At 48.0% G+C, this 26,943-nt stretch overlaps 1 protein-coding gene across 2 annotated transcripts; it reads right to left on the bottom strand.

The window, feature by feature from the left end:
- Positions 1 to 382: 382 nt before the first annotated feature.
- On the bottom strand, positions 383 to 25,725 carry LOC141100548 (gastrula zinc finger protein XlCGF66.1-like). 2 transcript variants are annotated; one of them, XM_073589107.1, is made up of 7 exons: positions 25,508 to 25,725; positions 9,269 to 9,418; positions 8,960 to 9,139; positions 8,753 to 8,876; positions 8,572 to 8,669; positions 8,283 to 8,373; positions 383 to 1,171 (listed from the first exon to the last, which is right to left on the bottom strand). In XM_073589107.1, the coding sequence occupies exons 1-7, from the start codon at positions 25,622 to 25,624 to the stop codon at positions 432 to 434; spliced, it is 1,500 nt and encodes a 499-aa protein (XP_073445208.1). In that variant the 5' UTR covers positions 25,625 to 25,725; the 3' UTR covers positions 383 to 431. The 2 variants fall into 2 exon arrangements, with proteins under 2 accessions (XP_073445208.1, XP_073445210.1); XM_073589109.1 differs by having other exon boundaries at positions 383 to 1,168; positions 25,508 to 25,724.
- Between the last annotated feature and the right edge of the window lie 1,218 nt (positions 25,726 to 26,943).

Genomic DNA, 26,943 nt, shown 5'->3' with positions numbered 1-26,943 from the left:
TAAGGCTAGTTTCACACTAGCGTTTAAACGACGGCGCCGCTAAGCCACGCCCCCTGCCGGCTCCCTGCCCGCCCCTTCCTGTCATCGCCTCCTCCGAGCGCAGAGTGCTTCATGCGTTATGCGCACCCTATCTTTAGCATAGGGTGCGCTGGCCGTGCGCAACTATGAATGTAGCATGCGCTGCGCATTTTTGGAGGTGCGCCGTGCGCGCCGACCGCAGCATGTTGCATTTTGGCGCACACGACGCATTCAAAAATGCGCAGTGCACGCTACATTCATAGTTGCGCACGGCCAGTGCACCCTATGCTAAAGATAGGGTGCGCATAACGCATGCAGCCCTCTGCGCTCGGAGGAGGCGATGTCAGGAAGGGGCGGGCAGGGAGCCGGCAGGGGGCGTGGCTTAGCGGCGCCGTGCGCGCGTCGTTTAAACGCTAGTGTGAAACTAGCCTTACAAGAGCTTTCCGTTTAGAACATTTCCCACATTCTGAACATGAATATGACTTCTCCCCTGTGTGAATTCTCTGGTGGCTAACAAAATGTGATTTACGTGCAAAACATTTCCTACATTCTGAACATGAAAAAGGCTTCTCCCCTGTGTGAGTTCTTTGGTGTATAACAAGATTCCCTTTATGGTTAAAACATTTTCCACATTCTGAACAGGAAAAAGGCTTCTCCCCTGTGTGAGTTCTATGGTGATTAACCAAATCTGATTTCCGGTTAAAACGTTTCCCACATTCTGAACATGAAAAAGGCTTCTCCCCTGTGTGAGTTCTCTGGTGGTCATCAAGATTCCCTTTCTGGTTAAAACATTTTCCACATTCTGAACAGGAAAAAGGCTTCTCTCCTGTGTGAGTTCTAAGGTGAGTAACAAGCAGTGATTTATGTGCAAAACATTTCCCACATTCTGAACAGGAAAATGACTTCTTTGCTAAAGGTGCAGTTTGTTTTTTATTGCCTCTTTTGTGACTTTGATTTTCCTTAGTAGTCAGTAATGAATCAGGAGATGGGACCTGTTTCATAGGATCAGATGACAGATCTTTGCTGCGAATGGATGATGGTATATCTGGAGTAATAGCAATCACTTCATTTGTATCTTGTAGAATCTCAAGATCATCAGATTTAAAAGTTGAAGATGTCAGCTGTCCCTCTGATCTCCTGGTACAGTCATCTGCTAAGATAAAAACAATTATTTTTTAATAAAATATCCTTGAGTTTTATATTTTTGAACATTTCTACTTAAACTGTCAATAAAAATTGCAAGCTATGTAAAAAACCTTTAATTATTTACCAAGACAATGACAGTTCACAGTCTAATAGAAAACCTTGTTGGATGAACCAGTAGTGTGCGGTGTTCAACTGTTTGTTCATTCTGCCTCCCAATATCAAATAACTAGAAACCAATCAATGTTATGTAGGTGAAAATAATACCAATTCTCATCTCACAAAAAACAAGTCCCCACTCAGGTCCATCATCTGTCAATGGAAAAACAGAGGTTCCCACACTATTAGTGGCTCAAAGGCTGCTGAAAAGCAACAAGGTTTCTATAAACCAATCCTGCAAAATCCGCTCTCACTTCGGAGTCTTGCAGTGTGCGCAAACAACATTTAGAATCCCTGTATTTAGCAATATTATAGTACGAAGAATCCACTTAATTTATGGTGTGTGTCTCCTGGAGCACAATCTGGGCACTATGTGCTGGGTAATAAAATGGCAAATGTGTAATTTTCACTCTCCAACATCCACTGTGTGTTAATTTCCGGAAAGTGGCTGTGGAGTCAAAATATTCACTCCTCCTACACATGTGGTCAATGTTGTTGGTACCCCTCGTTTACTGACAGAAAAACCCACAATGGTCACAGAAATAACTTGAAGCAAATGAAAGTCAGACATTGCTTTTCAGCCATGCTTCCACAGTACTTTTAAAAAAATAAAACTCATGTATTAGGCCTGGACAGAAATGATGGCACCCTTAACTTAACTGCTTTGTGACCACCAATAGTAGACAAATGTCGGCGCTAGCAGGGCTTTGTGCAGCACTGACGTTTATCTACGGTCGGCGGTTTTGTGCTCATCGGGCCCCCCACGTACCTTATAATGAGGGGATTCTGGCGCACAACGCATCCTGTGACCCTCGACCTCATTGAGACCTGGTTGGTTCAGGTCCTTATGACGTCAGCATCACACCAGCCAACGAGACAAATCACTAGGAGTTTGTTGTAGCAGCAAACTTTTCTGGGCAATCTGCATCATAAAAACGCTGTTTCTCCTCAGATCTCCTGTCAGTGAGAGATTAGAGGAGAAAGTGTTACAAGTGCTGCTGCCAACAGCTGTGTCAGTCAGCGATTTTGCTATAAAGTAAAAAAACAACTAAGGTAGGTTAGGGTTAGTGCTATAGTTAGGGTTGGGGTTAAAGTTAGGGTTACTGTTAGGCTAAAGTTAGGGTTTATTCTAAAGTTAGGGGTAGGTGTTGTGAATTCTCTTACTTCTGGGTCAGGGCTCCCTCTGGTGGTTACTGGAGGTAGTGGAGCTGGCCGGATTGACAGAGGTCTGCCACCTGATGATAATGACGATTGGAGATCTGGGATTACTGACTGGAGTATTTAAGTCAGCAGACTTCCTTCAATCCCTGGTGATAATTGCTTTCCTGTGCATTCTGAGGTCTGATGTCTCCTGCCCTGATCCTGCAATGTTCAGCTAAGTTGTTCATGTGCTAATCCTTTGCATCTGATCCGGTTTTGTCTCTTTCTGCTTGTTGTGAGGGTTCAGCTTGCTCCCTGCTGGGGGCTGTAATACACCACCGCTCCAAATGTTACAGCTTGTGTCAGTTTGTTCAGTCCCCTGTTATATTAGTCTCTTTTGCTTTGCTTCCATTTCATACCAGAATGCTGATATAGTGGGGGCGAGGACGTGAGACCTCAGTGTTTTTTTGTACATCATACATGTTGTATTTTTCAGGGTTTTCGTGATTGCAGACAGTGTCTTTCCTTTCCTATCCTATCTAGTCAGCTTGGGCCCCATCATTTGTTCTGTCTATTTTCTGCCTGCGTTTGTGTTTCATCTTGTCTCACCGACAATATATGTTTGGGGGCAGTCTATTCCTTTGGGGTCTACTCCGGGGCAGTTTAGATTGCACCTTTCATGATTTAGGCTTAGTTAGCTCTCCGGCTGTGCCAAGGCATCAAGGGCATCATTGGTACGCTCCACGGCTGCTGTTATTTGTGTTGTTAGGACTAGGGGTCTGCAATCCGCTAAGTGACCAACCTTTTTGGTTTTCTGGTGGCCTAGCCTATTCCTGCCATCCTCCTCGGTGACCTGTTCATAACAGGTAGGCTAAAGAATTAGGCTTTTCTCAATTGTCTCCCCAATAATTAGGTCATGTCAGTCACGTCGTAGTTTTCTATTTATGGAAAAAAAATAAAAACGAATAAAATGGCCGGTCAGTATTATAGTGCAGAGGAGGCTTATGCACTTTTATGTTCTGACAGTGAAGAAAGTGCAGTGTCAGATGGTGATGAGGATGGCGAGGGCTTTATTAGCAGCCACAGTGATAGCTCAGAAATGAGCAGTGATTCTGATCCATCCTCACACACAAGGACCAGTACAACAAGGACAAATAGCACTTCTGGAGAAATGTCTCCAACTCAGGGAACAATGTTCAGTACTAGCGTTATCCCTAGTGCTCGTGAATTGGGGCACACCAATGTCCAAGGTTGCTTTGCCTCTTGATGAAGCAAAAAGTAAAAAAAAATTAGGTCTACATGAAAATTTTTGTGAAAGAAAAGTAAATGTTTATTTTTTTCTTACACATTCCAGTCATTCCTGTGAAGCACCTGAAGGGTTAATAAACTTCTTTAATGTGGTTTTGAGCACCTTGAGGGATGCAGTTTTTACAATGGTGTCACTTTTGGGTATTTCCTGTCATATTGACCCCCCAAACTCACTTCAAATGTGAGGTGGTCCCTAAAAAAATGGTTTTGTAAATTTTGTTGTAAAAATAAGAAATCGCTGTTTAACTTTTAACCCTTATAACTTCCGAACGAAAAAAATTTTGTTTCCAAAATTGTGCTGATGTATATAGTTGATATAGATGCTACTGCGCAGACACCGCCATCGCCGGTGACATTTTGCTGGATGTAATTTTTTTATAAGCCCAACAATAGCCACAATATTATAGGCATTATCAACAATGATATCAATGCTATTATATGCATTATGTAATAATGGGGGGCAGGTCAGTGAGGGGTCAGCGACCTGTCATAAGCCAATACAGATGCATGTGAGTTTTATTTCTTCTCTTAACCCCCCTTTTATTTGTATTCGCATTGTACATATTTTAATTGTCTCCCATTGTAAGATCTTTTTATATCTCTGTAAACACTGCCTACTTTTTAAAGTAAATATAAAATTTATTAGTTCCGTCTCCTTGCTCTGTGATGAATTCACGTGCCTATAAGCTAATTACTCTACTAATTCGGGTTGGCTTCGGAACCCCTGTATTAATTTTAAATATTAATATAGAGAATCAGAAACTGGTGGCTGCGAAGTGTGTTTTGGCTAGGTGGGTAGAGCTGGCAGTGACTGAGCAGGTTTTATAATCTGATTGTGTGGCTGCGGCCAAAGCATTTATAATTCCCTCACTGCAAGCGAGCCTAATAGCCATTGCACAAGTAGCCCGTCCGGCGACTAATTATCCTAGGTGCAGTTCTCTGACTGACCTGAGGGTAAGGGGTGCGCGGGCGAGCTGCGAGTTTCAAAGTGGAACTGGAAAGTGGGATATACATAAATCCTAGCAGTTTGTGACATACTGTGGCAGCAGTGGGATATCTACAATAAACCCCTGCAGTAAATTGTTAGGGCAAGACTAGCTTGCAGTTTTCATCACATTGTTGGCAGCGGTGGAATAACAAAGATAAGCCCCCCTGCACATGTGATAGCCGTGTGCGCCCAAAGGTCACACCACTGCCCCCTCCAACCTCCCTCATCTCTGCTGAGGACTTTGCCACACACTTCAAAAATAAGATCGACCAAGCAAGGCAAGTCTCCATCATTCAAACACCACAACCCCTTTGTATACCAGACCAGTGCCCAAACCCCATAACCTCCCTCTCCAACATCACTGAAGGGGAGCTTAATTGTCTCTTCTCCAAATCGCACCTCACAACCTACCTGTTCACTCGACCCCATCCAATCCCACCTCCTCCCCAACCTCAACACCACACTTATCCCATCCCTAACCCACCTCTTCAACCTATCACTAACGTCCGGGACTTTCCCTTCTGCTTTCAAACATGCCACAATCACGCCTATCCTTAAAAAGCCAACCCTCGACCCAACAGCCATGTCCAGCTATCATCCATTATCACTGCTCCCATTCGCTTCAAAACCCCTGGAGCAGCACATCCACGCTGAACTTTCCTCCCACCAATCATCTAACTTGCTCTTTGACAATCTACAATCTGGTTTCCGCCCCATCACTCCACTGACACAGCCCTGACCAAAATTACTAATGACCTACTTACAGCCAAATCAAACCGACAATACTCCATACTCCTGCTTCTAGACCTGTCCTCTGCACTCGACAAAGTGGACCACTGACCCTACTACATATCCTCTCCTCCTTTGGCATCAAAGACCTCGACCCTATCCTGGATCTCCTCATACCTCTCCAACCGCACATTCAGCGTCTCCCACTCCCACACTACCTCCTCATCCCACCCTCTCTCTGTTGGAGTCCCCCAATGCTCTGTTTTAGGACCACTACTCTTCTCAATCTATACACTTGATCTGGGGCAACTCATAAAGTCCCACGGATTCCAGTACCACCTTTATGCTGATGACACTCAGATCTACCTCTCTGGCCCAGACGTCACCTCTCTGCTGTCCAGATTCCCAGAGTGTCTATTAGCCATATCCTCCTTCTTCTCCTCTCGCTTCCTCAAGCTCAATGTGGTCATATCTGAACTCATCATCTTTCCTCCATCTCACAGATCTTCCTCACCCGACCTATCTATCAGAATTAATGACATCACGCTTTCCCCAGTACCGGAAGTCCGCTGCCTCGGAGTAACCTTTGATTCTGCCCTGTGCTTCAAACCTCACATCTACCTTCTGTCACCTCCAGCTCAAAAATATTTCCAGAATCCGTCCTATCCTCAACCCTCAATCTACTAAAATGCTTGTGCATGCCCTCATCATCTCCCGCCTCGACTACTACAACATCCTTTTCTGTGGTCTCCCTAACAACCTTGCACCTCTCCAGTCCATCCTTAACTCTGCTGCCCGACTAATTTATCTTTCTCCTCGCTACTCCTCCGCTTCTCCCCTCTGCAAATCTCTTTACTGTCTCCCACTCCCTCAGCGTATCCAGATCAAATGACTAATTCTGACCTACAAAGCTGTTGTGAATTCTCTTTCTGGCCTCCCTCTGGTGATTACTGAAGGTAGTGGAGCTGGTCAGATTGACAGAGGGGTTGCGAGTTCTCTTTCTGGGCTCCCTCTGGTGGTTACTGGTAGTGGAGCTGATCTGATTGACAGAGGCTTGCCACCTGATAATGAGACTGACGATTGGAGATCTGGGGTCTCTGATTGGGATTTAAGACAGCTGACTCCCTCTATCCCTGCTGGTGATTTTCTTCCTTTGCCTGCTGAGGTCTGATGTCTCCTGTTCTGTTCCTGCATGGTTAAGCTAAGTGGTTCATTTGCTAGTCTGTTTGCATTTGATCTGGTTTTGTCTATCTCTGCTTTGTGCGGGTCAGCCAGCTCCGGTTGGGGCTGTGCTGAATCACCGCTCACATGTTACTGCTTGTGCCAGTTTGTTTTTTCCACGGTTATATTGGTCTCTTTTTGCTTTGCTTCCAGAATATACCAGACTGCTGATATAGTGGGGGCGAAGTCGTGCGACTTCAGTGTTTTTTGTGCATCAGACGTGTTGGACTTTTTTTGCAGGGTTTTTTGCGTGAATGTAGACAGTATCTTTCCTTCCTGTCCTGTCTAGTCAGTGTGGGCCCCATCATTTGCTCAGTCTATTTTTCTACCTGCGTTTGTGTTTTCATCTTGTCTCACCGACAATATATGTTTTATGTTTGGGGGCTATCTATTCCTTTGGGGTCTGCTCCGTGGCAGTTTAGATTTCCCCTTTCTTGCTTTAGGCTTAGTTAGCTCTCCGGATGTGCCGAGTCGTCTAGGATCATCGTAGGTACGCTCCACGGCTACTGCTAGTTGTGTGGATAGGATCAGGGGTCTGCAATCTGCTTAGTGACCAACCTCTGTTTTTCTGTGGCTTAGCCTGGGCCTGCTATCCTCCTTCGTGACCCATTCATAACACAAAGCTATCCATATCCTGTCTCCCCCATATGCCTCTGAACTAATCTCCCGATACCTTTCCTCATGTAATCTCTGGACCTCCCAAAACCTCCTTCTATCCTCCACACTTATTCGCTCCTCACCCAACTGCCTCCAAGACTTCTCGCAAATAGCCCCCATCCTCTGGAATTCTTTGCCCCAACATGTCCGTCTATCAACCACATTTGGATCCTTCAGACAGAACATGAAAACCCACCTCTTCAAGAAAGCCTACAGCCTGCTATGACCCTGCTACCTGCTCACCACTACCGGAGATATCGACTCAACCAACACCGGAACTGCTGCAACCCCCCCACCTATTGTCTCCTTCCCCACTATCCTGTAGCGTGTAAGCCCGAAAGGGCATGGTCCTCTCCCCTCTGTATCAGTCTGTGATTGTTAGTTTGCTTACTGTAAGTGATATCTGTAATTTGTATGTAACCCCTTCTCATGTACAGCACCATGGAATCAAAGGTGCTATATAAATAATAAAAAAAATAATAATAATATGTAATCAGAGCACCACATAAAGCCCCACCCACAGCCCTGCCCCAGAGCACGAGAATCTCATTAACTGAAAACTACAAATACAGATTAAACAACAGTAAACCAGAGTTGCCCTCATTTATGGTGGACCATTGGAGCTACTATGGATCCTGAGCAGATTAGAGGAATTAATATTGCTCCCCATTTCAGGAGAGATTGTGCAGTAATCTGAATTCCTTAGGATCAAAAACAATGTAATTGGTTTTAAGTTCTATAGAAAAGGGCTTTCAATGCCCAAAGTCATTTGAACAGTTTTGGGTGGAGGAGAATGTTGTGGTCTAGAGGCAAAATGGTGATCGTGGTAATACGGCCGGACTACACCACCGATAAAGCAGCCACAGCCGGTGACTGAGAGGAATCTGTGACTTCTCTGCATTCAGTGGTTACTACTCACCTGGGTAGTCATATGTGGGAATCTCCTCTTGACACCACTCATCATCCCTCACATATGTCTCTGTAGTATTAATATGGGTCAGATCTTCACCCTGAAACAAATATTGTAAAAGTCACAGACAGATGGAGAAGTCTCATCTATGATCAGCTCTAATCCTGCAATCTCCACCGCTCTCATTACACAAGTATAAAACGTATAATACTGGTGGATAAAACAAGACTGAGCACAAGACCTTCACAGCCGTCTACACATCATAGGGGAGATCTCCTGACACCTTCTCTCCATCTACCTGATGATCCTGAGGAACATTGGGATCTTCTTGGTTACAGTCCTGTGGGAGAAGAGGACGGGGACATCTCTCTGGCGTTGTCCTCTTACTGGATAGATCTGGAGGAAACACATACAGGGACTGAATTCATTCTCTACATACAGATAATTATAGGCCGTGTGTATTTAGTCCTGTCTATTACCTGGAGATGTGAGGGGCTGGGGAACCTCCATTATGACGTTCTTGTAGAGATCTCTGTGTCCTTCTAAATACTCCCACTCCTCCATGGAGAAATAGACAGCGACATCCTGACACCTTATAGGAACCTGACACATACAATGATACCGTCATCCCCCCGGTCCCTTCATAGTGTTACTGTATAATGTCCCAGCATTCCCAGCAGTGTCACCTCTCCAGTCAGCAGCTCAGTCATCTTGTAGATGAGTTCTAGAATCTTCTGGTCACTGATGTCCTCATGGATCAGGGGGTGAGGTGGAGGCCCCGTGATTGGGCTCAGGGGTCTTCCCCATCCTTCAGACACATGGTCCTGACAGCGATCACTAGAGGTCTTCTTCACCACTGTGTAATCCTGGTTATGGAGAGGCACATTAATAAATCTCACTACAGACATTTCTAGAGTCCTCACCTCTTCAGTTCTGTCCATCTGTTATTTCCATAGATAAGAATGATGTAATGTGACGTCATCAGAATCTCTCACCTCTCCAGTGAGATGGAAGAGGATCTCTAGGGTGAGGTGTAACATCCTCTCCGCCATCTTGTCTCTGTCCATATCCAACCTTAATGGGTAAATCAGGAAAATTCTCTTTTGTAGAAGATCTTCACTGAGAGGATCCGATATTGTACAGACCTGAATGAGAAGAAGATGATCCGATGTAACATCATAAGAATCCTGTGTAATAATACAATTACTGGAGATAATAAGGGAAACATATGAGGAGATTTATTATCTTACAGGGTTTAGTTTTCTCCCCTGACATCTACTAATAAAACCTATATATTTAGGCCACAGACAACAAGCAGTTTCCTCCTCGGAGTCGGCAGCTGAACACGTTCCTCATAGACTCATCTTCCATAACGCTAATTCTCCTCTCATTACCGACACTGGAATCGGCATTAGCAATACTGCAGGAGAGATTCATTACACGCGACATGAGAAATAACTCCTTCATGATGAGGACGACATCTTCATCTTCCACTGCGGCTCTAGAGACAGATGTGGCCAGAGTCGGTCACTGCCTCCATCCCCACCGGCCGTCTATATGAAGGTTTCCCGTCTTCCCCGCACTGGAATCTTCTCTCACGTTAGATCTCAGCTCTGAGTCACACACAGAAGTTTGAGGCTTTTAGAAAAGATTTTTTGTTTCCACAATCAACGCGGACAGAAATGATCTGACCCCAAAGTCTCCATGTACAGTGATTTATGGGGATTATTTCTGGCCTTAGGCTTTCCTATCTTACAAGAAAATACCAGAAAAAGCCGATATTAAAATGTTTCTAAAGAAAATTGGCTCCAACAATTCTTGTAAGAAGAAAAAAACATGGAAAAAGCAGAAGACATTTTATTATTTTTTAACAACAAAAGTTTAACCGTTTTGGTCCCCAGAACATAGATGTACACCGCAGGGACGGCACAGATGAGGCTTCAACAAAATCCCTGAAAAGAAAACATGGCATCTAAGAAGGTGTGACAGAGTTTGGCTGAATGCCCTCCGCCTCCAAGTACTCGATAGTATGGGGCGGCCTAGTTACTACGATACTTACATGCCTAATAATGGTGTCTGGGCTGCAATGTATGAAGGTCTATTAGGCAGGGCCAGAGGCAGCGTCCAATAAGTTACCTTATAACGCCCCCATACACATTAGACTAAAGTTCCATGAAAGCTCTGATTTCGGGGGGTTTGGCCGACCATATAATGTATTTGGGGGCCTCCCGACAGATGATGTCAGGGCAGAGAAGGATCTGACATCCTGAATTTCAGAGGATAATCCGTCTGTTCTTCCTGTAGATAATCCTCCTCTAGAGGAGTCTGGAGGCGACTCTCTCATACAGACCACAGGAAAGCTGGAATATTTGTGTGTATGGGGGAGTCGGGAGAGATCGCCGTCTGCCAAATGACCGATCAGCCAACTCTGATCTCATGTGTATGGGGCCGTTAGTATTACACTGACAGGCAGTGATGATACACGGCACTACAGTAGTACAGGGCATCACCGGAGCCATCAGAGGCTTGTATGTTGTGTGATCGCACTGATCAGAGGGGTTTAAAAAAGGTTTAACTCCTTCCCGACGTTGGGATTTTCCATTTTTGCGATTTCGTTTTTGTTCCCCTTCTTCCCAGTGCCATAGCATTTTTTTATTTTTCCATCAATATGGCCATGTGAGGGCTTGTTTTTTGCGGGACGAGCTGTGCTTCTGAAAGACACCATTTACTTTACCATATTGTGTACCATAAAACTGGTAAAAAAAACTCCAAGTGAGGTGATATTGCAAAAAAAAGTGCAATTCCACAATTGTTTTTTTTACCATGTTCACTAAATGCTAATGTATAGGTTCTTTTTTATTTAAAGGGAGCCTGCCAGCAGGATTGTGCACAGTAACTTACAGACAGTGTCAGGTAAGCGCCATTATCTAATATATAATTACCAATAAACTTTGCCACAGCTCCCGATGCTTGTGTCGCTTCCACAATGCTCCGCGACCGGAAGCTGTGACAGAGCCAACCGCCATATTGGAACACCCAAGCAGAGGCTATCTACCGCAGTCGTAGGGGCCCGCCCGGAGTGCTTAGGGGCCGATCGTGGAGCTGCAGCCGCTCATTGGCTGTGCAGCTCCGTGGCTGCCATGCTGCAATTGGCCTGAGGCGATGGCTGCTCTGTGCGCAGAGGACCTGTGATGAGGTCAAAGGAGGGGAGAAGTCAGGGGTCACATGATCAGGGCCTCTGTATGTGCAGGACTCTGCTGTGCTGGTTGTCATGGTGCTGGATGAGGGGAAGTTTCTGTGTGGGGTAAGGAGGGGTTTACAGGGTGGATGCAGCAGAGCCACGTGTGTACGAGGTGTACGGAGCAGAGCCACGTGTGTGCGAGGTGTACGGAGCGGAGCCGTGTGTGTACGAGGTGTACGGAGCGGAGCCGTGTGTGTACGAGGTGTACGGAGCGGAGCCGTGTGTGTACGAGGTGTACGGAGCGGAGCCGTGTGTGTACGAGGTGTACGGAGCGGAGCCGTGTGTGTACGAGGTGTACGGAGCGGAGCCGCGTGTGTACGAGGTGTACGGAGCGGAGCCGCGTGTGTACGAGGTGTAAGGAGCGGAGCCGCGTGTGTACGAGGTGTAAGGAGCGGAGCCGTGTGTGTACGAGGTGTACGGAGCGGAGCCGCGTGTGTACGAGGTGTACGGAGCGGAGCCGCATGTGTACGAGGTGTACGGAGCGGAGCCGCGTGTGTACGAGGTGTACGGAGCGGAGCCGTGTGTGTACGAGGTGTAAGGAGCGGAGCCGTGTGTGTACGAGGTGTAAGGAGCGGAGCCGTGTGTGTACGAGGTGTAAGGAGCGGAGCCGTGTGTGTACGAGGTGTAAGGAGCGGAGCCGTGTGTGTACGAGGTGTACGGAGCCGCGTGTGTACGAGGTGTACGGAGCGGAGCCGCATGTGTACGAGGTGTACGGAGTGGAGCCGTGTGTGTACGAGGTGTACGGAGTGGAGCCGTGTGTGTACGAGGTGTACGGAGCGGAGCCGTGTGTGCACGAGGTGTACGGAGCGGAGCCGTGTGTGTACGAGGTGTAAGGAGCGGAGCCGTGTGTGTACGAGGTGTAAGGAGCGGAGCCGTGTGTGTACGAGGTGTAAGGAGCGGAGCCCTGTGTGTACGAGGTGTACGGAGCGGAGCCGTGTGTGTACGAGGTGTACGGAGCGGAGCCGCATGTGTACGAGGTGTACGAAGCGGAGCCGTGTGTGTACGAGGTGTACGGAGTGGAGCCGTGTGTGTACGAGGTGTACGGAGCGGAGCCGTGTGTGTACGAGGTGTAAGGAGCGGAGCCGTGTGTGTACGAGGTGTAAGGAGCGGAGCCGTGTGTGTACGAGGGGTAAGGAGCGGAGCCGTGTGTGTACGAGGTGTAAGGAGCGGAGCCGTGTGTGTACGAGGTGTAAGGAGCGGAGCCCTGTGTGTACGAGGTGTACGGAGCGGAGCCGTGTGTGTACGAGGTGTACGGAGCGGAGCCGCATGTGTACGAGGTGTACGGAGCGGAGCCGTGTGTGTACGAGGTGTACGGAGCGGAGCCGCGTGTGTACGAGGTGTACGGAGTGGAGCCGTGTGTGTACGAGGTGTACGGAGCGGAGCCGTGTGTGTACGAGGTGTAAGGAGCGGAGCCCTGTGTGTACGAGGTGTAAGGAGCGGAGCCCTGTGTGTACGAGGTGTAAGGAAAGGAGCCCTGTGTGTACGAGGTGTACGGAGCGGAGCCGTGTGTGTACAGGGTGTGCGGAGCTTAGCCGCATGTGTACGAGGTGTACGGAGCGGAGCCGTGTATGTACGAGGTGTACGGAGCGTAGCCGTGTGTGTACGAGGTGTACGGAGCGGAGCCGCATGTGTACGAGGTGTACGGAGCGGAGCCGCGTGTGTACGAGGTGTAAGGAGCGGAGCCCTGTGTGTACGAGGTGTACGGAGCGGAGCCGTGTGTGTACGAGGTGTACGGAGCGGAGCCGTGTGTGTACGAGGTGTACGGAGCGGAGCCGTGTGTGTACGAGGTGTACGGAGCGGAGCCGTATGTGTACGAGGTGTACGGAGGGGAGCCGTGTATGTACGAGGTGTACGGAGTGGAGCCGTGTATGTACGAGGTGTACGGAGGGGAGCCGTGTATTTACGAAGTGTACGGAGCGGAGCCGTGTATGTACGAGGTGTACGGAGCGAAGCCGTGTATGTACGAGGTGTACGGAGGGGAGCCGTGTATGTACGAGGTGTACAGAGCGGAGCCGCGTGTGTACGAGGTATACATAGCGCAGCCGTGTGTACGAGGTGTACAGAGCGCAGCCGTGTGTGTACGAGGTGTACGGAGTGCAGCCGTGTGTGTGCGAGGTGAGCGGAGCCATGTGTGTATGAAGCAGGTATGAGGTGGATTGAGCGGAGCCGCGAGCGTTGAAGGTGGATGGAGCAGAGCCGCACGAGGTGGACAGAGCGGAGATGTGCGTGCATTTTGGCATGGGGGGCCCCCATTTGAAAGTTCACTCCGTGGCCCATAACTCTGCAGTTACGTCACTGCACCCAAGTTATGGGTATTCCGATATGGTGGCCGGGATTCATATCCCCCCCGCCGGCTGAGCAAATGAGAGTTTTTGCGCAGGATTGAATCCCCTGCCAAGCTGCGGCGTGGGATTCAAATCCCCCGCCAAAGCCGCGGGGCTCCGCTCTTTGGCTGAGCCGGCGGGGCAGGGGATTACTTACATACTTACCTGACCAGGAGGAGCGGTGCCGCGGCGCTTCTCTTCTCACCGGAGACCGGGGGGCAGGAGTGCGGTGTCGGAATCGCGCATGCGCATAGCACTATCCGACCCCATTTTACTGAAAACACATTTGCGGTGTGCCTTCAGCAATATGGCACTGGACAGCGCGGTATGGGCATGCGCGTACTCCGGCGCTCCTCCCCCGGCCTCCGGCAGAACGGGACAGTGCTGGAGAACAGGGAAGAAAGGTGAGCATAAATGTTTTTGTTTTGTGTATGTGTGCAGTTTAATTGGGGTGAGAGGACCCTACATATCAGGATGGGGGGTGAGGGGACCATGCATATCAGGATTGGGGGGTAAGGGGACCATGCATATCAGGATTGCGGGGTGAGAGGACCATGCATGTCAGGATTGGGGGTGAGGGGACCTTGCATATCAGGATTGGGGGGTGAGGGGACCATGCATATCAGGATTGCGGGGTGAGAGGACCATGCATATCAGGATAAGGGGGTGAGAGGACCATGCAAACTAGGATAGGGGGTGAGGGGACCATACATAACAGGATTGGGGGGTGAGGGGACCATGCATACCAGGATAGGGGGTGAGGGGACCATACATAACAGGATTGGGGGGTGAGGGGACCATGCATATCAGGATTGGGGGGTGAGAAGGCCATGCATTCATTCAAATCCCACGCTCTGATTATATACTCATAATGCAGCCTAAAAACATGTATGTGACATGCACAAGTGTGAACAAGTCAGTAAGACAAGCCCACACCACCCAATGGTTGAAACACAAGAGAACACAAAATGACAAAAATTTGCAAAAATACTCTGCAGTAAAAAACATAGCAGTAATCAGCAAGTGCTGTATAACAAATACAGGGTATTTAGTCGATACATTTTTTGCAAAAAATATATACCAAGCTGCTTCACCACTTCACGGTAACCCTTCACGAAGCAGTCCCTATCTAATGTATTTAAAACCTGAGCATGTGAACAGTGTCTAAATGAACAGGATACAGACAGGCGCCTCTTAGTATATGGGCTTGTGGTGTAAAACAGCTCATTTATGTGCACGTCACACAGGAGAGGGGTGGGGTCTAGGAAGCGCCTGACTGTATCCTGTTCATTTAGACACTGTTCACATGCTCAGGTTTTAAATACATTAGATAGGGACTGCTTCGTGAAGGGTTACCGTGAAGTGGTGAAGCAGCTTGGTATATATTTTTTGCAAAAAATGTATCGACTAAATACCCTGTATTTGTTATACAGCACTTGCTGATTACTGCTATGTAGAGTTGAGCGAAACGGGTCGAAAAAATTCAAAAGTCGCCGACTTTTGGCAAAGTCGGGTTTCATGAAACGAAACCCGACCCTAGGATGAGGTCGGCCACGAGGTCGGCGACTTACGCGCCAAAGTCGCGTTTCAAAAGTTTGTTTTGCGCTCTTTTTCAGCCAATCAGGATCCACGGACACTGTGGGCAACGTGATGACCTAGGCACGGGTCACCACCATCTTTCAGAAGGGCATGCAAGTGATTGGCTTGCATTGGTGGGCGTCACAGGGGGTATAAAAGGGCGTGCACGCCGACCGCCATCTTACTTCTGCCGATCTTAGTATAGGGAGAGGTTGCTGCTGATTCTGTAGGGAGAGCGTTAGGCAGGGAAGAAGACAAAAAAACTGCTTCTGCTGCTAGCGATTTGGCCTGCACAACACACAAGTCACTGTGTGTGCAGTGCAAGGGGAGGCTATATTGTGGTGTATCAGTGGTGTTGGTTGTTGGGCTGCCTTTTAAGGCTTCCTGACACGCTGGCATTGCTGTTTACCCACTGCTCCGCAAACTGCTTTTTTAAAAGCAATCCAATCTCCCTTATCCTCTAGTCACTTTTGTCACAGCTGTGCCATCGAGCCTGTCACATAGCGCTCAGATATCAGTGGGCCTCACACAATCCACAAGTGTCCAGTGTCCAAAAGTGTGCGCAGAGATTCAAAATCTCCATTATCCTCTCGTCACTTTTGTCACAGGCAGCTGTGCCATCGAGCCTGTCACATAGCGCTCAGATATCAGTGGGCCTCACACAATCCACAAGTGTCCAGTGTCCAAAAGTGTGCGCAGAGATTCAAAATCTCCATTATCCTCTCGTCACTTTGGTCACAGGCAGCTGTGCCATTGAGCCTGTCACATAGCGCTCAGATATCAGTGGGCCTCACACAATCCACAAGTGTCCAGTGTCCAAAAGTGTGCGCAGAGATTCAAAATCTCCATTATCCTCTCGTCACTTTTGTCACAGGCAGCTGTGCCATCGAGCCTGTCACATAGCGCTCAGATATCAGTGGGCCTCACACAATCCACAAGTGTCCAGTGTCCAAAAGTGTGCGCAGAGATTCAAAATCTCCATTATCCTCTCGTCACTTTTGTCACAGGCAGCTGTGCCATCGAGCCTGTCACATAGCGCTCAGATATCAGTGGGCCTCACACAATCCACAAGTGTCCAGTGTCCAAAAGTGCGCGCAGAGATTCAAAATCTCCATTATCCTCTCGTCACTTTGGTCACAGGCAGCTGTGCCATCGAGCCTGTCACATAGCGCTCAGATATCAGTGGGCCTCACACAATCCACAAGTGTCCAGTGTCCAAAAGTGTGCGCAGAGATTCAAAATCTCCATTATCCTCTCGTCACTTTTGTCACAGGCAGCTGTGCCATCAAGCCTGTCACATAGTGCTCAGATATCAGTGGGCCTCACACAATCCACAAGTGTCCAGTGTCCAAAAGTGTGCGCAGAGATTCAAAATCTCCATTATCCTCTCGTCACTTTGGTCACAGGCAGCTGTGCCATCGAGCCTGTCACATAGCGCTCAGATATCAGTGGGCCTCACACAATCCACAAGTGTCCAGTGTCCAAAAGTGTGCGCAGAGATTCAAAATCTCCATTATCCTCTCGTCACTTTGGTCACAGGCAGCTGTGCCATCGAGCCTGTCACATAGCGCTCAGATATCAGTGGGCCTCACACAATCCAAAAGTGTCCACTGTCCACAAGTGTGTGCAGAAATTCTAAATCTCCCCTGTCCTATAGACACCTTGTACCTTGTTTTACATTACTATATAGTTTGTTGGATTTTGTCTACATTTCTACCAAAAATGAGGAAGGCTGGTGGAAGAGGCCGTGGAATTGGGTGGGGGTTGGCAGCTGGTAATGATGGTGTTGGTGGTGGATCTGATGGTAGTGGCAAGAGCAAAATAGGACCGAATGCAGGAGGTGCTGACCCTGCGTCATCGTCTGGCTACATAAGGCCTCGAACGCTTAGTTTTCTAGGAGTTGGCAAACCGCTTTTAAAGCCAGAGCATCAGGAAAAAGTTTTGTCTTACATTGCTGACTCAGCCTCCAGCTCTATCGCCTCCTCTTCTTCAGTTGTAAAAAGTAAAAGCACTGAGTCGTCATTGGAGGCTCATGTTCATGAACCACACCTTTCCTTGTGTCCTTCACCCCAACCAAGATTGAAGGATGACGCAGGCCATACTACTGATTACTCCATGGAGCTGTTTTCACATACCATGCCTGGATTATCAAGTGAAATGGTGAATTACCCAGGCCAAGATGAATCTGACATGGAGTGCACTGATGCACAGCCGCTGATGGATGATTCTGCTGGTACATTCACTCAGAGCACTACATTGTCCTCGCAGTGTACAGAGCCAGATTCTGACCCTGATGAGACTCAGGTGCCCCTTCCCGCACACTATACCACCATACACGGTGACACAGAGGAAGGTGCACATGACATAGAAGAGGAGGTGATGGATGACCCAGTTGTTGACCCAGATTGGCATCCATTGGGGGAAGAGGGTGCTGCTTCCAATAGCTCAGATGAGGAGCATCCACAGCAGACATCGACATCGCAACAGCTGTTATCTGGCAGACCCGGAGCACTCCAAAGACAGGTTCCAAACATCAAAAGAGTTGCTGGACAGCTTGTCCAGAGGGTCAAAAGATCACAGCGTGCTAGGCCGCAAAATGTCTGCCAAAGTAGGAAGAGTGCAGTGTGGCACTTTTTTGAACAAAATCCTCATGATCAGGCCAAGGTTATCTGTAAGAAGTGCGCAAAGACCTTTAGCCGAGGGAAAAATCTGAAAAATTTGAATACCAGTTGCATGCTTAGACATTTAACCAGCATGTACTTGCAAGCGTGGACACAACACCAAACCTCAAGTGCCACATGTGCAACTGATCACAACGAAGGTAGTCAGCAACGCTACATTGTTTCCCCCACTGTAAGCCCACCGGTTAGCACAGCAGCAAATGTTGAGGTGTCGTTGCAAGACCACAGCAGTCAGGGAATCCCACTGTTATATCAACGAAAGACTGATTCTAGGCCATCAGAAAGAACACCAACTCCATCACCATCATCAACCCTCTCTCAGTCCGCCCTGTCCACCGCTACTTCCACCATATGCAGCTCTCAAGTCCAGCTCACCCTCCCAGACACTATGAGTAGGTCAAGAAAGTACTCAGTCTCTCATCCGCGTACACTGGGTTTGAACGCCCACATTGCCAAACTAATCTCGTTTGAGATGATGCCCTTTCGGTTGGTGGAAAGCACAGCTTTCCGCGAACTCATGGCCTATGCAGTACCACGCTATGACCTACCCAGTCGCCACTTCTTCTGTCGCAAAGCCATCCCAGCCCTCCACCATCATGTGAAAGACTGCATTGTCCATGCACTCAAGCAGTCAGTGAGCGGAAAGGTGCACCTCACCAACTGATGCATGGTCCAGTCGGCATGGCCAGGGCCGTTACGTGTCCATCACTGCGCACTGGGTTAATGTGGTGGATGCAGGGTCGACGGGGGACAGCGGTGGTGGGACAGTGCTGCCTAGCCCACGGTATAGGAAACAGTTGGCTGTAGGCGTTCGACCCTCCTCCTCCTCCTCCAGAAGCGAAAGCTCGTCCACAGAGCGCAGTCGTACGAGCACTCCATCTGCAGCTGCCACTGTTGCACACGATGTGTCCCCCTATCGAGCAGCTAGTGGAAAGCGTCAGCAGGCTGTGTTGCAGATGATGTGTTTGGGCGACAGACACACCGCCGAGGTGCTGGCCGAGTACTTGAAGCGACAAACTGAGTCATGGCTGGGCAGTGTACATCTTGAGGCAGGCAAGGTAGTTAGTGATAACGGCCATAATTTTGTGGCAGCCATAGCCCTTTCAAAACTCAGCCACATACCTTGCTTGGCTCACACCTTGAACCTGGTGGTGCAGTGCTTCCTCAAAAATTATCCGGAGTTAACAGCCCTGCTCCAGAAGGTGCGAAGACTGTGCGCGCACATCCGCCAGTCGCCTGTACACTCCGTTCGTATGCAGAAGCTGCAGCGATTGCTCCACCTTCCCAACCACCGCCTCATTATCGACATTGCAACAAGGTGGAACTCCACCCTGCACATGGTGGAGCGGCTGTGCGAGCAGAGGCAGGCCATAATGCATTTGTGGGAGGATACACGGCCAGGCACTTTGAGAGCAGACATGGAGTTGACAGGCGTGCAGTGGTCGAAGCTGAAAGACCTTTGTAAAGTCCTTCAGTGTTTTGAGGAATGCACACGGCTGGTAAGCGCAGACGACGCCATCCTAAGCATGAGCATCCCACTTATGCGTCTGCTCATGCAAACTTTGACGCACCTTAATGAGCAGGCGTCTGCAGCCAATGTTGATGAGGAGGAAGAGGAGGAGGGAATCCTTGATGACATTCAGCCATTGTCTGCTCAGGGACCTCTCCTGGACGAGGTGGAGGAAGAAGAGGAGGAGGAGGAGGATGATGGGGATGATTACTTAGGGGAGGATGCATCTCGTGGGGCAAGTGAAAATGTTGGCGTGGCAAGGTCTGGTACAGGGTTTGTGCGTGACTGGAGGGATGTGGATTTGCCAGAAAGTGCTCCTCCACCCAGCACTCGCAGTGCATCATTGACACCGGGAACATTGGCCCACATGTCAGATTATGCCTTGCGGATCCTAAAAAGGGACCCCCGCATTGCCAAAATGATGAACGATGACGACTACTGGTTGGCCAGCATCCTGGATCCACGCTAAAAAGGCAAATTACAAAATATCATGCCACAGGAGAACCTTGACCTAATATTGGCTAATAAACAAGCAACTCTGGTAAATCGGTTGCTTGAGGCATTCCCAGCACACAGCAGCGGTGATGGTTCTCACACGAGCCGTACGGGCCGGGGGCAGCTTGGCAGAGGTGTTCGTGGTGCACACAGCAGAAGTGGCGTTGGAGACAGGGGTTTCATGACAATGTTGTGGACTGATTTTTCAAATACCGCTCACACAACTGGTAATACTGCATCGATGGAAAGTGACAGGAGACAGCAGTTGTCAACTATGGTTACAAACTACTTTTCCTCCCATATCGATGTTCTCCCACACAGGTCATTCCCCTTTGACTATTGGGCCGCTAAACTGGACACCTGGCCTGAATTGGCCCAATATGCCTTACAGGAGCTCGCTTGCCCAGCTGCAAGTGTGCTATCGGAAAGAGTCTTCAGTGCAGCTGGATCAATCCTGACAGAAAAAAGGACCCGTCTGTCAACCCAAATTGTGGATGATCTAACCTTCATTAAAATGAACCACGCATGGGTTTCCAAGGATTTTGTCCCACCTTCCCCTGATGACACATAGGGTGACAGAAAAATGGCTTGCTTTGGTCCACCTCTTCCTGGTACTAAACTTATTTCGCCTTTTGCATCAGCTGAATGTCCAACATCAACATATGCCACTTTCTAAAACTCCCTAACTGTGCTGCCTCCCCCCCATGGCCGGGGTCAACACCTAGCGCACGACACCGTGCGAGTGCCGTTGCCCTGGACAGGTGGGTAGGCCGACTCTTGGGCGCGGGCACTGGCACAGGATCCCTCATAGTGCAATCAAGTGTCTCTGACGGTGGTGGTGCACATCCGCCGTCAGACACACCGCTGTACTATGAGGGGCCCAGTGCCAGTACCGACGCCCACGAGTGGGCCCCCCTTGCTTGGGCAGGGCCCCAGCATTTGCAATCTTTACCTCTCCCTGCTCCTCCGCTGTGTAATCTGGGCCGTCAAATCCATACTGGGCCTAACACCATCTGAGCCTGCCTCCTGAGACATATATTTTGAATATGTACGCTATCCATACATGTTATCCAGGGATACGGTACCCTTTCTAACCTTTGTGCAATCACGTGCAATCCATACTGGGCCTAACACCGTCTGAGCCTGCCTCATGCTGTATAGACATATATTTTGAATGTGTACGCTATCCATACATGTTATCCAGGGATACGGTACCCTTTCTAACCTTTGTGCAATCACGTGCAATCCATACTGGGCCTAACACCGTCTGAGCCTGCCTCCTGAGACATATATTTTGAATGTGTACGCTATCCATACATGTTATCCAGGGATACGGTACCCTTTCTAACCTTTGTGCAATCACGTGCAATCCATACTGGGCCTAACACCGTCTGAGCCTGCCTCATGCTGTATAGACATATATTTTGAATGTGTACGCTATCCATACATGTTATCCAGGGATACGGTACCCTTTCTAACCTTTGTGCAATCACGTGCAATCCATACTGGGCCTAACACCGTCTGAGCCTGCCTCCTGAGACATATATTTTGAATGTGTACGCTATCCATACATGTTATCCAGGGATACGGTACCCTTTCTAACCTTTGTGCAATCACGTGCAATCCATACTGGGCCTAACACCGTCTGAGCCTGCCTCAAGCTGTATAGACATATATTTTGAATGTGTACGCTATCCATACATGTTATCCAGGGATACGGTACCCTTTCTAACCTTTGTGCAATCACGTGCAATCCATACTGGGCCTAACACCGTCTGAGCCTGCCTCATGCTGTATAGACATATATTTTGAATGTGTACGCTATCCATACATGTTATCCAGGGATACGGTACCCTTTCTAACCTTTGTGCAATCACGTGCAATCCATACTGGGCCTAACACCGTCTGAGCCTGCCTCATGCTGTATAGACATATATTTTGAATGTGTACGCTATCCATACATGTTATCCGGGGATACGGTACCCTTTCTAACCTTTGTGCAATCACGTGCAATCCATACTGGGCCTAACACCGTCTGAGCCTGCCTCATGCTGTATAGACATATATTTTGAATGTGTACGCTATCCATACATGTTATCCAGGGATACGGTACCCTTTCTAACCTTTCTGCAATCACGTGCAATCCATACTGGGCCTAGCACCGTCTGAGCCTGCCTCCTGAGACATATATTTTGAATGTGTACGCTATCCATACATGTTATCCAGGGATACGGTACCCTTTCTAACCTTTGTGCAATCACGTGCAATCCATACTGGGCCTAACACCGTCTGAGCCTGCCTCATGCTGTATAGACATATATTTTGAATGTGTACGCTATCCATACATGTTATCCAGGGATACGGTACCCTTTCTAACCTTTGTGCAATCACGTGCAATCCATACTGGGCCTAACACCGTCTGAGCCTGCCTCTTGCTGTATAGACATATATTTTGAATGTGTACGCTATCCATACATGTTATCCAGGGATACGGTACCCTTTCTAACCTTTGTGCAATCACGTGCAATCCATACTGGGCCTAACACCGTCTGAGCCTGCCTCATGCTGTATAGACATATATTTTGAATGTGTACGCTATCCATACATGTTATCCAGGGATACGGTACCCTTTCTAACCTTTGTGCAATCACGTGCAATCCATACTGGGCCTAACACCGTCTGAGCCTGCCTCCTGAGACATATATTTTGAATGTGTACGCTATCCATACATGTTATCCAGGGATACGGTACCCTTTCTAACCTTTGTGCAATCACGTGCAATCCATACTGGGCCTAACACCGTCTGAGCCTGCCTCATGCTGTATAGACATATATTTTGAATGTGTACGCTATCCATACATGTTATCCGGGGATACGGTACCCTTTCTAACCTTTGTGCAATCACGTGCAATCCATACTGGGCCTAACACCGTCTGAGCCTGCCTCATGCTGTATAGACATATATTTTGAATGTGTACGCTATCCATACATGTTATCCAGGGATACGGTACCCTTTCTAACCTTTGTGCAATCACGTGCAATCCATACTGGGCCTAACACCGTCTGAGCCTGCCTCATGCTGTATAGACATATATTTTGAATGTGTACGCTATCCATACATGTTATCCAGGGATACGGTACCCTTTCTAACCTTTGTGCAATCACGTGCAATCCATACTGGGCCTAACACCGTCTGAGCCTGCCTCCTGAGACATATATTTTGAATGTGTACGCTATCCATACATGTTATCCAGGGATACGGTACCCTTTCTAACCTTTGTGCAATCACGTGCAATCCATACTGGGCCTAACACCGTCTGAGCCTGCCTCCTGAGACATATATTTTGAATGTGTACGCTATCCATACATGTTATCCAGGGATACGGTACCCTTTCTAACCTTTGTGCAATCACGTGCAATCCATACTGGGCCTAACACCGTCTGAGCCTGCCTCCTGAGACATATATTTTGAATGTGTACGCTATCCATACATGTTATCCAGGGATACGGTACCCTTTCTAACCTTTGTGCAATCACGTGCAATCCATACTGGGCCTAACACCGTCTGAGCCTGCCTCATGCTGTATAGACATATATTTTGAATGTGTACGCTATCCATACATGTTATCCAGGGATACGGTACCCTTTCTAACCTTTGTGCAATCACGTGCAATCCATACTGGGCCTAACACCGTCTGAGCCTGCCTCATGCTGTATAGACATATATTTTGAATGTGTACGCTATCCATACATGTTATCCAGGGATACGGTACCCTTTCTAACCTTTGTGCAATCACGTGCAATCCATACTGGGGGTAACACAGTCTGAGCCTGCCTCCTGAGACATATATTTTGAATGTGTACGCTATCCATACATGTTATCCAGGGATACGGTACCCTTTCTAACCTTTGTGCAATCACGTGCAATCCATACTGGGCCTAACACCGTCTGAGCCTGCCTCCTGAGACATATATTTTGAATGTGTACGCTATCCATACATGTTATCCAGGGATACGGTACCCTTTCTAACCTTTGTGCAATCACGTGCAATCCATACTGGGCGTGAGAACTGCTGGCGAGCTGTTAAGCAAGCTACAGCACCTGTCCAGACAAGTACAGGGATTCCCTAGCGAGGAGACTTATTTGATTGTTTTCAATGTTGGGACAGCAATTTTTGGGGAGCACTATACTCTGGAGAATGATAGATGGGGCCCACCATACACTGGAACATTCCAAAGGTGGACATCAGACACTGGAGCAGCATTTACAGGGCCCATTATACACTAGAGCATTAGAAATGGGGCCCATTATGTTTGGAGCATTATTTGGGCCCATAAGACAGTGGAGCTTCATCCATGGGGACCAACATATACTGTAGCATTATGTGGAGCTCATCATATACTGTTTCAAACATTATATGGGACCAATGATTCTGTATGGAGAAATAGATGGGCCTCGTCATGAGATGTAAAAAGTGAAGTATTTTTCATTGTACTATACCGCTATTTATCTGCCGTATCGGAGCATGATGAGTTGTGGTATGTGTTAAAGGGGCGCTCTTTCGCCCAGGGCACATGAAAACCTGCAGCCAGCCCTCCCCCCCCCACAACTTTAGCCAAATATCCCCCATTTTTCAGTGCGTAACTTGTATTATGAAGTTAATTAAGGTTGACAAACTTAAGTAAGAAGAATTGATGCTTTTGGCATTCAAATGGGCACTGTAGGTGTGTTTCCTGTCCTCCTCTCACTGCCGACTTTTATTCCCCATTGACTTACATTGGGTTTCGTGTTTCGGGACGACCCCGACTTTTCCCTATAATCGGACGATCTTGCTCGACCCGACTTTTGGAAAAGTCGGGCTTCACGAAACGAAACGCGACCCTAAAAAACCAAAAGTCGCTCAACTCTACTGCTATGTTTTTTACTGCAGAGTATTTTTGCAAATTTTGTCATTTTGTGTTCTCGTGTTTCAACCACTGGGTGGTGTGGGCTTGTCTTACTGACTTGTTCACACTTGTGCATGTCACATACATGTTTTTAATCCATTTTTCCTTGCTAAGCAAGTTGTGGGAGACCCCACCCCTCTCTTGTGTGACATGCACATAAATGAGCTGTTTTACACCACAAGTCCATATACTAAGAGGCGCCTGTCTAGAAAAAAGAGGGGGAGAAGCCAGCGCTGCTTGTGGTCAGAACGTAATACAAGAAGTGTGAAAACACACATAGGTTTCAATCTGTATTCAAAAATGAGACATTTAGCAAAAAATTGATCAATTGTTTGAGCTACCCCGCCACGTCAAGGCAGTCTCGTATGGGGAGTCCTACTCTACGTTTTTTATATTCGCTGTGCCATTACGGCCTCCTAAATGTATAAAAGCAAGACCTCATTACATGCACACTGTACCTCAAGCATTTCAGAATCGCTCCTATGGCACCAGAGAGGACAAGCGCAGATAAAGATTAGCCAGGTCCATGTAGACATTTCAGGTCCAACCTCCACACTGCCTGTCCAGCACCACATGATAAAGGACGATCCAGGCCCAGATACAGGTGCGTAATCAAATAAAGCCTAGGGCAGGGCAGGGCTGCCGTTTAATGTGAACAGCAGCCTAGATCAATCACTGAGAAAACAGAAAGAATGGCGTACATGACCCAGCGCGCACGGCTACAGTGGTGGTCAGCCACAAAACCAATATCAAGAAAAAAGAGGGGGAGAAGCCAGCGCTGCTTGTGGTCAGAACGTAATACAAGAAGTGTGAAAACACACATAGGTTTCAATCTGTATTCAAAAATGAGACATTTAGCAAAAAATTGATCAATTGTTTGAGCTACCCCGCCACGTCAAGGCAGTCTCGTATGGGGAGTCCTACTCTACGTTTTTTATATTCGCTGTGCCATACTGGGCCTAACACCGTCTGAGCCTGCCTCATGCTGTATAGACATATATTTTGAATGTGTACGCTATCCATACATGTTATCCAGGGATACGGTACCCTTTCTAACCTTTGTGCAATCACGTGCAATCCATACTGGGGGTAACACAGTCTGAGCCTGCCTCCTGAGACATATATTTTGAATGTGTACGCTATCCATACATGTTATCCAGGGATACGGTACCCTTTCTAACCTTTGTGCAATCACGTGCAATCCATACTGGGCCTAACACCGTCTGAGCCTGCCTCCTGAGACATATATTTTGAATGTGTACGCTATCCATACATGTTATCCAGGGATACGGTACCCTTTCTAACCTTTGTGCAATCACGTGCAATCCATACTGGGCGTGAGAACTGCTGGCGAGCTGTTAAGCAAGCTACAGCACCTGTCCAGACAAGTACAGGGATTCCCTAGCGAGGAGACTTATTTGATTGTTTTCAATGTTGGGACAGCAATTTTTGGGGAGCACTATACTCTGGAGAATGATAGATGGGGCCCACCATACACTGGAACATTCCAAAGGTGGACATCAGACACTGGAGCAGCATTTACAGGGCCCATTATACACTAGAGCATTAGAAATGGGGCCCATTATGTTTGGAGCATTATTTGGGCCCATAAGACAGTGGAGCTTCATCCATGGGGACCAACATATACTGTAGCATTATGTGGAGCTCATCATATACTGTTTCAAACATTATATGGGACCAATGATTCTGTATGGAGAAATAGATGGGCCTCGTCATGAGATGTAAAAAGTGAAGTATTTTTCATTGTACTATACCGCTATTTATCTGCCGTATCGGAGCATGATGAGTTGTGGTATGTGTTAAAGGGGCGCTCTTTCGCCCAGGGCACATGAAAACCTGCAGCCAGCCCTCCCCCCCCCACAACTTTAGCCAA

This window comes from Dendrobates tinctorius, unplaced genomic scaffold, assembly GCF_039654945.1.
Source record: "Dendrobates tinctorius isolate UK_male_01 unplaced genomic scaffold, ASM3965494v1 ptg000106l, whole genome shotgun sequence".
NCBI lineage: Eukaryota > Metazoa > Chordata > Amphibia > Anura > Dendrobatidae > Dendrobates > Dendrobates tinctorius.
Note: the sequence above shows the minus strand (reverse complement) of the source record. Positions and strands in the feature narration are given on the sequence as shown.

What these genes read in the sequence shown, in the direction of transcription:
- LOC141100548 (XM_073589107.1), bottom strand. Translation starts at nt 25,624, where the DNA reads ATGTGGTGCTGGACAGGCAGTGTGGAGGTTGGACCTGAAATGTCTACA. An exon ending in GCGATTCTGAAATGCTTGAG is followed by an intron (nt 9,419 to 25,507) that starts GTACAGTGTGCA and finishes CTTCTCATTCAG; the next exon opens with GTCTGTACAATATCGGATCC. An exon ending in TCCCACATATGACTACCCAG is followed by an intron (nt 1,172 to 8,282) that starts GTGAGTAGTAAC and finishes TTTTTATCTTAG; the next exon opens with CAGATGACTGTACCAGGAGA.